This window comes from Homalodisca vitripennis, chromosome 2 (assembly GCF_021130785.1).
Source record: "Homalodisca vitripennis isolate AUS2020 chromosome 2, UT_GWSS_2.1, whole genome shotgun sequence".
Taxonomy (NCBI): Eukaryota; Metazoa; Arthropoda; class Insecta; order Hemiptera; family Cicadellidae; genus Homalodisca; species Homalodisca vitripennis.
In genome coordinates this window covers 35986665-35998074 of record NC_060208.1, presented here as the reverse complement: position 1 = coordinate 35998074, position 11410 = coordinate 35986665, and the positions used below count along the sequence as shown (strand labels likewise).

At 35.6% G+C, this 11410-nt stretch overlaps 1 protein-coding gene across 1 annotated transcript; it reads left to right on the top strand.

Moving 5' to 3' along the window:
- Positions 1-10148: 10148 nt before the first annotated feature.
- LOC124355585 (farnesol dehydrogenase-like) lies at positions 10149-11031 on the top strand. Its single transcript, XM_046806747.1, has one exon. It carries the CDS (start codon positions 10149-10151, stop codon positions 10887-10889), a length of 741 nt encoding a protein of 246 aa, XP_046662703.1. The 3' UTR covers positions 10890-11031.
- Positions 11032-11410: the final 379 nt, after the last annotated feature.

Sequence of the window (11410 nt, the reverse complement as noted above, 5' to 3'; positions counted from 1 at the left end):
TTTTTATCATGCTTAATTGTTCCGTGATTTAAGGCGATGCAGAAGAATGGTAAGACACTTTAGATTGATCTCATCTTTAGTTCCAAGTTTGTATCAAGTAGCATTAGCATATACAGATGATGTAGATTAGCAGATGACATAAAAGATCAAGAGAAATGAACAAGTTTGTTTATGAAGAAATTAGAAAAATAGGATGATGAAACCAACTAAATACATGCGTGCATTATGAGAAATGAAAATGGAGATAAAATGTACATGAGTTTGAAAAATTAGATAGTTTTCATTTCTTGGGAATAATTAAATCAAATAACTCTACAGAACAACCGAAAATATAAAACAGACTATATTTTGGTACCAGACATCTATATACGCCTATAACGGAATAATTAATTAATTAAATAATGTGTTTAGTGCTCAAAACGCACAATGAGTGCGTGCAGCGGCCCAGGAATCGGCACTTTAGGCGTCTATTGCTGGTTCTCACGTCTCAACTCAGTTTGAATATAGGTGTGTTTCAGTCACAGTGGAATGGTGAAACTTTTCCTAATTTACTAATGATGTCGACAATATGTGCAGGAATGGACGGATACATCTAAAATAGGGATTCATTTTATGCCTTAACAACAAAACCTAACAGGAAGCAGTATGGTTTGTTAAATAATGAGCAGAACATTTGCCAATTGTATCATACCAGAGCTCTTATTATTAATCGACCCGGTTCATACTAGCGATAATTGAGGAAGCCTAATAGCAGTGGTGATTGGTCATTTGGGATGATTTAGAGTGGTTTCAAACAGCTCCAACTGGATGCAGAAAAAAGCTGTTAGCTGTGGCAGTGATATTGTGGGTCCTTTCAGACGGCGAATGCAAGTTTTGGCATTCTACTACGATTCAGTTTCCCCCTCCCCGCTTCATTCAGCAGTCGTCTTTTGACGAAAAAACGAATGAAGAACAATTTATATTTTTTATCATGCTTAATTGTTCCGTGATTTAAGGCGATGCAGAAGAATGGCAAGACACTTTAGATTGATCTCATCTTTAGTTCCAAGTTTGTATCAAGTCAGTTTTACCTACTTCTACTGCACTCGAGGGCTTAGGAAAGATTCCATAACTGTAAAAAAAATTTACTATGTGCTTGAAAGATCATTTAACGAACAAATGTGGAATATTACTTGTTTCTTTATTCCACAACACTACGCTCTACTTCTATTATAAATCGTTCAGTGTTTAAGTCGCACATATTTAACAATAAAACAATGTTAATAACATCAGAACTAAATTGAGACACACCTGCAATCAAGTTGAGTTGAGATGTGACAATCGGCTACAAATGCCAAAGTGCAAAGTCCTAGGCCACATCATACGCTTATGCGTTTTGGCACTAGACACTGAAATCAGCCACTCATGTGGAAGCACCACTGTGGTCACCCATTGTTTACAACTCCATAACTGCAAGAGGTTAACAGTTGGAAATTGAGCAGGAAAAGCCGAGTTTGGCGTTTTGTGGCTCATGTGAAACCGGCTTTAGTAGTTTGATTCACATTATGAAGTGGTTCACACGAGGGACTGCAATGTAGCCGACCACAATGTGCAGGAGCGATGATCTTTGTTACCAATACTACTAGATTGAAGCTGACAGCTGAATGATCACCGATACTAGAGAACAGTTTGTATAAGAAATTATGAACAATCCGAGGTGCAACCTACGCCCATTAGCAAACCCCACCTACCTACCACCACCACCACCTATGCTGATTTCCATTTGGCATGGGAATGGCCAGTGGCATTTCCCATTACTATTTTTCCAACGTCAGATCCTGTCGAATGATCTGGCATGTGATCGAGGTCGGGTAAGTACCGATAGAAGTACCACCCCGCACTAATGGTGGATAAAGAAAACCATCCCTCAAGATAGTACCCAAATTCAAGCTCAGATCATATGAGTGCTTTTAAAGGTTAACTTTATCTTTGGTACTACTAGTAACATATTTATGATAACCTAATCTATATTCTATATCATGTAATAACAAATAGTAGATGGAGACAGTGTGGCTTATAATATCAAAGTACATACGTATTATTAGGTATATTAATTTTTCACAAGTATAAATATTAGTTTCTATATTATTTTTACATAGGCATAAAAATGATGGATATCAAAACTGATAACACAACACTAAAAGGTAGGAACTTAAATAAAAAATAAATAAGCTAAATAAAAAATGAACATGTTTTTTAAACTGAAAATAAGAAATTAGTTCCTCCTATCTATATTCAACCAGAATCTTATTCCATTAAAATTGTACTAAAAATGTATAAGAGTGAATGTCAATTAACAAAAAATGTCTATACAAAACAAAAACGTGAGCCACATAGTTGATTATTAATTATTCATGATCATTTCTCACGTCCCACATAAGTATTTGTGATGCTAATAACGTTTATAATTACTGGTTTATTATAACGAATTGTTAGTAGGTACAATTTAAATGGGATTATGAATAGGTTTGAATGTAGGAGAAATTTATAGCCAAATTTTTAAATACTACCGTAGTTAAATATTTTTTTTAAATCAATGGTACTTTGGGATTATACCGACCACACCAGTATGAAGAACACAAAAATAGAAATTTATAGAAACAAACATGATAGAACGAAAAAACAACTCTTCAATTACAAAATTACAAACTTACAAGCATTTCCAGGTATTGTGATCGGTATTGTTGTCGCTGTTATCTTATCTTTCTCGAGAATCCTGATTACGGCAGGCCGCGCGGCATCACGTGATTTGCACGGTACATCATTGCCTTTCCATTACAATTCAATTTATATTTCTGATTAGCCCCTCTAGAATTTGATATTTTACTGATAGGTACTATCTCGAGGGATGTTTTTCTTTCGTCGACATCAGCGCGGGGCAGCACCGAAGGTGCTGCCGAAGCCCGCGCTGATGGCCGGAGGCACTCGCATTTTGGGTGGCGGAATGTGATCAAGAATAAAAACAAGTTTTGAGTGTTTTTTTAATAAAAAGTTTAGTTTGGTAAATGTTTGTTTTTGTTGAATTTTTTGTGTTTGGAGAAATGTAGAGGTAAAACACGGAAGTACAACAAAGCGATGCACCAGCTGAACGGGCGGCGAGACTCTGCAATCACGTTATCTACTAGACGCTCGACTTTGACCTCTGTCTGAGGATGGGGAGGTGTTTGCGATAAGACAATTCCTGTTTTATATTGACGAAATATTGTTCTACGCTAATCTAGTAATCAGTAGAAACGAAATGTGAAATAACGATTCATGTCTGGGTGTGGTCGGTATAATCCCAAAGTACCAAATCAATTTACTTATTTACATGTTAAGCTATGAAAAAAGTCATAGCTTAATAAGTTCATATTTCAGTAATATATTGTTTTATGGCAAACACAAAAATATTGTATTATGGGAGACTAGTGCCAAGTGTACATTTTGACATACTCACTATAGTAATATAATCAAATTATTAAATGCACTTCTCTAACCTTGCAAAACTACTGGCTCTGGTAAGAAAATCTACTTATAATTGTAAAATAAATAACGATAGTAGGCTAAATTGTCATATGAAAATTCATTACCATTGTATATATTTTTAAGGTTATCTAGGCCTATCTGATTTATAAGTAATAACAATAACTCTTATATATCTTGTTTTATTTAGTAGTGCACAGACAAGCCGCTGTCAGCTGCGATTTATTAGTGGTTGGCCTGCTCGTGTGGACCACTCCATTTGATCAGGTACACTACTATAAATCACGCCAGGACCAATCGCGAGTAGGCTTGCACAATTATCACTCACATGTGAATGGGGCGTTACAACATAGTGATGGCGATGACACATGTTGATTCATTTAAACACAAACTATAGAGATTGTTACAGTTTGTAAATTAAACTCACAACTTACTAAATGATTTTTATGTGAATGAAATTCACGACTTCATGGTCAGGTAGGGAACCTATAATTAATAATACAAAGAGAAGTCAATAATAATTTTAATACTAGTGTTATCACAAGAAACTAATCTTCTATACTCATCTAAAGTTTAAACAATTCATCTCAGGTCTAAGTGAATTAAACAACAGTTTGTTTGCCACAACCCAATCCTGTCAATAACAACAAAAAGGAACCACTTTTAGGCACTTTTCAACAATAAAAATTCACAATTGGGAAACTTGTGATCCAATTAAAACCAAATTTGTATACAAGACACAAGTAGAGAGCAGTTAACAGACCATGTAATTTTTACACAATTAATAAGGAAACTTAGATAGGAATCCAACGACTGGGACTAATATGTGAGAATGCATTATGTGCGGATTATGAGTTGAAGTAGAATGCTCTCTGCTGGTTGAGAAAGATTGTAGTACAATTAAACACATCTAATGTGTACTTTTATATGTTTATTCCAAATCAGTGGATTGTAGAAGGCAGTTTTCAAGCTAAGCCTGCTGATTTTCTTATCAACTAGCAATAATCCTTGGCTTTCAGTCCTATTAACCCCTTTACTGCCACGCCCCAAACCGCTCTGTTTTTTTTTATTTTATTTTACATTTCAACGGACATCTCCATTTTTACAGTTTTGAACAATAATTAAACAATGAAAGTAAACAACCACAGTGACAAATAGAGCAATAACGATTAATAAACTATTTAAGTGACGAAACGGTTATAAACTATGAATGACAATAACGTAATTAATTATTAGTGTACCGTGATTTGAACTATGGAAAACAACGAACAATAACAGCAATAAATTAGTACGAAACAATGAGAATAAAACCATGAATAAACAAGAATAGATCAGAATTAACAAGAAACAATATATAAATAACAGAAATGAGAGACGTACGTACAGGTAAAGTGTAAGAACGAGTGTCTTCCCTCATTGTGCAACTCCTAGGCAGATAACTCATGCAGACCGGCGATCTTCCTCTTGAGCACTGGTATACTGTCCACAAAAAAGTCAACGATGTCGGCGATGCTATTACCAGAACTCTGAAGTCGGTACATCGTATCGTTTGCTGCGTAGTTGGTGCGATGTTGCTGCCTAGCGAACAGGTCTCTGGAGCGAGTGGCTGAAGGGGTCCTGAAGAGGATCTGGCTCAGCATATCGGGACAGTCGATCTTGCCGTTGAGGATCTTTGACAGCAGTACAACGTCAGCGGAGAATCTGCGATTCGCAGGAGTCCCAGATCACGAGACACTTCCCCGATGGGAACCTGACGATAGAGAAGACCACTCCTGACACCCACTATTCGAATAAATCTTCTTTGAATAGTCTCTAGTTCATCTATGAGAAACTTCTGGTGGGGGTTCCACACTGGAGAGCCATATTCAAGGATTTGGCGTACCAAAGCCAATTGTTAACATGTCCAAAACCGCTGTTTCGCTACGCGATACCTTGCAGTCGTAAGATGATACACACTGGCCTCTAGTAGTGTTTATTTGAATTATTACAAATCCACAGTAGTGCTGTTTAATTGCAACTACACTCTGATGATCAACTAATGAACTATCACAAAAGCACATTGTGAAGTTTAACCGAACATTAGAAACAGAACGATGTTGTTTTCTAGTTTTTTCAGTTTCTATTGTAAATTTTTCTATTTTGATAGTGGTTCAGTCAGTATGGCAGGAATTAGTTATAATAATGATGACTTTTTATCATATTTAGATTTGTCCAGATGTGTTGCGAGTTAGGCGTTCAGCAGTTTGTAACTTTTTAGAAAATGATGGCGATCGGGATGTGAATTCAATATATTAACCACGATCTGATGTTACGAATCAGGAGATTCTGGTGGCAGTTTAGTAAATAAATATGTAGCTGAAGTTGATCTTGGTGGACGAGAAACACACTACATATATGCTGACTATGGAGCAGCTCTATGCACGATAAATAAACCCGGCAGTACCGGGTGACAGCACCGTTGAAACTCTGCACTTAAAGGGTTAATTCAAGCCATACTTTATTAAAGTTTTTGAGAGGGTTTCTTTAGCTGTCGCTAGATACCCCATTTAAAGAATGGCAAAAAAGTGTGTATTGGTAAATATTAAAACTGATTAGGTCTGTCTGTGGGTTTTCTTACATATGATCTAATAAGTCTACGAGCTATCTCATTCCAAACACATGTATGCATAACTACAGTATGAAACATTATCTGAAGATTTTGCTATCAAAAATATACAAAAGAAATAATTATTTTTTTTGTAATTCAATTGTTACTGGTATTAACTTATTTTAAAACTAAAGCTTTTTACTAATCATTTTATACGTACTACAGTAAGAAAATCACACTATCTGGACTATAAAATGTCTTCCGTGAGTGATGCAGTAGTGAACAAGTCATAGGTTGCAGTTGGTAGAAGCCAGTACATTGTTACAATTTAAAAATAAATGCTTTTTATTTTGTAAACTTTCCTACACGACAAAGTTAGACTTAGTGCTGTATATTAGGCTATCATTGTGCTTGTTATTAGGAACGGATTACATTCCAAGCAATAAATAGCTAATGCTGATTGTGTTGTACCCTTTCCTGTGTGTATGTGATGCTTCTGACCATATGTTAAGATATTAATTAATAACTACTAGAAGCAAATTTTTTAATGGGCCTCCACCTAATCCAAAATTTCAAAGATCTCAAACAGGCCTAGACCTTAAGTATTCGCATTGCTAGTGTATTGACCCTTTTAAAACCAGTGCCCGAGACTGTTGTCCATTCCATCAGCATCCGTGGCAGCTATACTACCCAAAACAAGGTATACTTTACTTTTTACAATGCATTGTTTTGGTATGCTCTGTCGTAAGTTTGTAAGTTGATTTAATTATTTTTATTTTGTTTTGTAGCTATTTATATGTACTATGAACATATCTAATTGTATATTAGTTCAGTAACCCCTTGTTTACGTGGCGATATTAAATGACATTTCTTTTTATGTAAAAATTAACTTCAGATTAATAAGTCGGTACAAAACATTTATAAGTCTTAAACATGTTTATACTATACATTTGTTATACATGTAATACTATTCACCAAATTTTATGACTTTATATTGAGAAAACTTTTACAGTAGGTATTGTATATGTTCGTTAATACTTGTATGTTATTGCAATGTATGATTCAATGGTTAATGCACAATGCTTAATGTATGGTGCAATTTGCAAGGCCATTTTCACTATCAGTAGTAATGTTACTTGTAGAGTTTTTCTTTTTAAAAGAACAGGAAAATCCAATAACTAACTTATTTTTAAAGAAAGACTTTACAAATGTATTGCATATTTGTTCATATAACTTCTTAACCCTTTTAGTGCCAGAGTGATTTTTCGTAGTGTAGCAAATGATGCTAAGCTATGATGTAGTAGATATGTTAAAAATACCAGGTCCATTTTGTCTAAAATGCACTCATAGAATGTAATCCATAGAGTAAACTCCAAAGAGGATTAACAAGGTTTCATTACATTCCTTAGAGACTTTAGAGGGAATATATTATGATTTATTACAAAATTTTAATAGGAATCAAAGACCTATATAAAATATGGAAGAAAATAAGGAATGATCGCTATAACGATCATCAGCATTAAAAGGGTTCTTCTTCAATAGGGCGATCTATTGCCATGCACTTGAGATTCAAGGGCCTTTTGCGCATCCTGGAAGCACACCAAGAGGCCTATCAGTCTACTGTTTCAGCAGTTCCACAAACCGCCTTTAGATGCCAGCCAGACCAGGGTTATTAAAAAGGCTTAATAAATAACACTGTGGACTTCAACGAACGACACAACTAGAAATTGAAAGTAAAAAACTTGTTGATGTTTTACATAATGATTTAGAGCCTTAGATTTTTGAAGAACTTGTTCATCTGAAATCACACTTCATAGCCAACAACCTTGAAACTAAAAATCCACTATCTCTGCAAATGGCTTAAAGAAAGTGGCCTACGGGAAATTTATCCTAATGTAGAAATCTTCCTGAGGATGTTTCTCTCTACCCCAGTGACGAACACATCAGCTGAGACGTTTAAAACTAATTAGTCCCCTGTTCCTGCAAATACAGAACTGAACAAATATGGAAAGCAGTGGCGTAGCGAAGGGGGGGGTCCAGGGGGTCCGGACCCCCCCCGAAATTTTAAGACATCTTAAAAAATAAATCATGGAGCAGGAGAAAAAAAGGAGAGTTATCATTACTATTGTCTACAAACATTAAATTGATTGATTTAATTGATTACAGTGACCGTTGTTAAAAATATAATTGTCCTTTCGTTTTAAATCATAAAGTATCAAAACGATACTTTTGGGCTCGGCCTTTCGGAAGTGTAGTGTAATCACGTTATTTCTATAGGGCGCGGTCACGTGACGTCGCAAAGTAACCTGAAACCGTAACACGGCGAACAGTTTAAATTAGCGACCACTTTCGTTCAAATTCGTTTTGAGGACGTAAAATGACTGCTTAGAATAAAGTTACGACGTTGATTTTAGGTGTCATTAAACTGTAGACGTGTATATAATTATCGTAAAAATATAAAAAATCACTTTCGGTCGGAAAATACTCGTACACTTGAAAAAACTCTACTGATTATAACTTCAACTAATTTGGACTTCAGTGATTGAGGTAAATGTGGTGTTTTCGACTGAGTTAGGACGACGAGTTTTGTTATCATTAAACTGTATAATGTACCTATATAATTATCGAAAAAAAATCACTTCCGGTCGGTAAAATACCGAAGAAAAGCTCTCTACAGGTTCAAGCTTTGACGATTTTGGATTTCACTGGTTGAGTGGTTGAGGTAAAAGTGGTACTTATAATTATGTTTAGGACGTTTATTTTAGGTATTAATTCAACGTTAGACTAATACATATATCATTATCGAGAAACAAAACAATAAAATCACTTCCGGTCGGAAAATACCGAGAAAAGGCTCTACTGATTCAGATTTTGGATTTCACTGGTTGAGTCGTTGAGATAAAAGTGGTACTTAGAATTATGTTAGAACATTGATTTTAGATATCAATTGAACGCCGACTAATACCTATATAATTATCGAAGAAAAATTGAAAAATTACTTCCGGTCGGATAATACACCGGAAAAAACTCTGCTGATAAGAAGTTCCGACTACTTTTGGATTTCACTCACTGAGGGTATTATTTCATTTTCCTTAGTATATTCCGAACGGAAGTGATTATTTTTGTTTTTTTTCTCGATAATTATATATTTATTAGTTGGCGTTGCATTAATACCTAAAATCGATGTCCTAACATAACTATAAGTACCACTTTACCTCAACCAGTGAAATCCAAAATCGTCAAAGCTTGAACCTGTAGAGAGCTTTTCTTCGGTATTTACCGACCGGAAGTGATTTTTTTTTCGATAATTATATAGGTAGTTGAGTACTGTTTAATGATAAAAACATCGTCGTCCTAACTCAATCAAAAGTGCCACGTTTACCTCAATAACGTAAGTCTGAAGTAGTTGAAGTTCTAATAATTAGAGTTTTTCAGGTGTATTTTATTTCCGACCGAAAGTGATTTTTTTGATTTTTTTTTTCCGATAATTATATACTTGTCTACAGTGTAATGATACAAAAACGTCATTATAACTTATTCATAAATACCTCAATCAGTGAAATCCAAAGTAGCCGAACTTCTAATCAGTAAAGTTTTTCAGGTGCATTTTCCGACCGTTAGTTTGATCTGTACCCGAGCAACACTCGAAAATTGCCCTCTTTTTCTAAAGGGTTTTTGGTCGTCAGTGGCCCAATGTCCCCGAGGGGGTATTTCATTTTCTCCACAGAATATAGTTGTGTCAATTATACGCTTGAGTGAAGCGTGTTTTGTTCTTTTTCTTTCTTATGCAGTGAATCCAACATCATTTCGGTGCCTTCTATTCGGCCAGAATTGAACTTCGTAAAGTTTCTGTAGCTATTTCAAGAGAATTTGTGGTACTAGAGTTGCTGGTAGAGTTGAATTTGCCTATTACATCTTTCCACTTTCTATAAGGCGTAGTTACTAAAGCTCCATATTTTTTAGTATTTACCTTTTACCAGTGAACTCATTGGCAAATAACACACAAAAACGTCCCCCGGTTTCGGACCCCCCCCGAACGAAATTTCTGGCTACGCTACTGATGGAAAGGTGGCAGGGACGAGTTGCTGTTGTGACGGGAGCCAGTGCTGGTATAGGAGCTGCCATAGTGGAGAACCTGGTGGAGAGTGGCATGGTAGTGGTGGGTCTGGCCAGGAGGGAAGACCATTTGCTTGAAATCAAGGACAAGCTGAAAGGAAAACCGGGCACCTTCCATCCAATAAAAACTGACATCACCAAAGAAAAGGATTTTAATAAAGCATTTCAGTGGATAACAGAAAATTTAGGTGGTTTAGATGTTTTAGTGAATAATGCAGGTGTTGTAACAAGCTACATCCCTGATGGCAACCTTGAAGATTGGCGTAAGATATTTGAACTGAATGTTTTTGCTGCTGGAGCGTGTGCACGAGAAGCAGTCAAGTCAATGAGAGCACGTAACATTGATGGTCATATAATCAACATTAACAGCATTTGCTCTCATTGGATTCCAAACCTTCCTGGTATTGCTCCATATTCAGCATCTAAGCATGCAGCCAAGGTCATCAGTGAAGGTCTTAGAATGGATCTTGCATCACAAACGTCTAAAATTAAAGTTACAAATATAAGTCCAGGTTTAGTAGCTACACCGATGCTTGATTCATTCAAAGAAGGCAAAGAGCTGAACATATTCTTTGAACCTCTCAATGCCAAGGACATCGCAGATGCTGTCCATTATGTCCTAGGCACACCTCCTAATGTTCAGGTCACCGAGCTAATTATTCGGCCAGTTCAAGAAAGAATTTAATATGGTTTACTTTTACCGGTCAACCTGCTTTCATCTACACATGGCTCTCATGCATTTATTTATGCATTTGGCTCTCTTACTCTACCTAATATTTATGACATTGATATAGTTTGCTTATATACTGTACGGTACGCATATACATTTATGTTGAAGGACTCTAAAAAAAACGTATTATAACCAAAAGTCTAATTTTGATGTTTGGTGATCCTGATTCCTCCTTGTTAATATGTTAGGATAATACAATAGGTGGACACTTTCTTGCAGTTCTAATCACTTTACTCACACTATTGAAAACAGAACAATTCTGTTAAATAATTTCGTTTTAAATCAAACAGCTTGAACAATGGAATTAACACAAGTAACTTGATAATTGTTTACAGGTGGTCTTATTTACTTAAATAAAAGTTCAAAACAATTGAAACATTTCTTAACCCTTTCCGCTCGGATGGGCAGCAGTGCTGACCAAATATAGCTTCTCGTAGGCTCGTATTATTTTAAGATTCAAGATTCAAGGTTTTTAT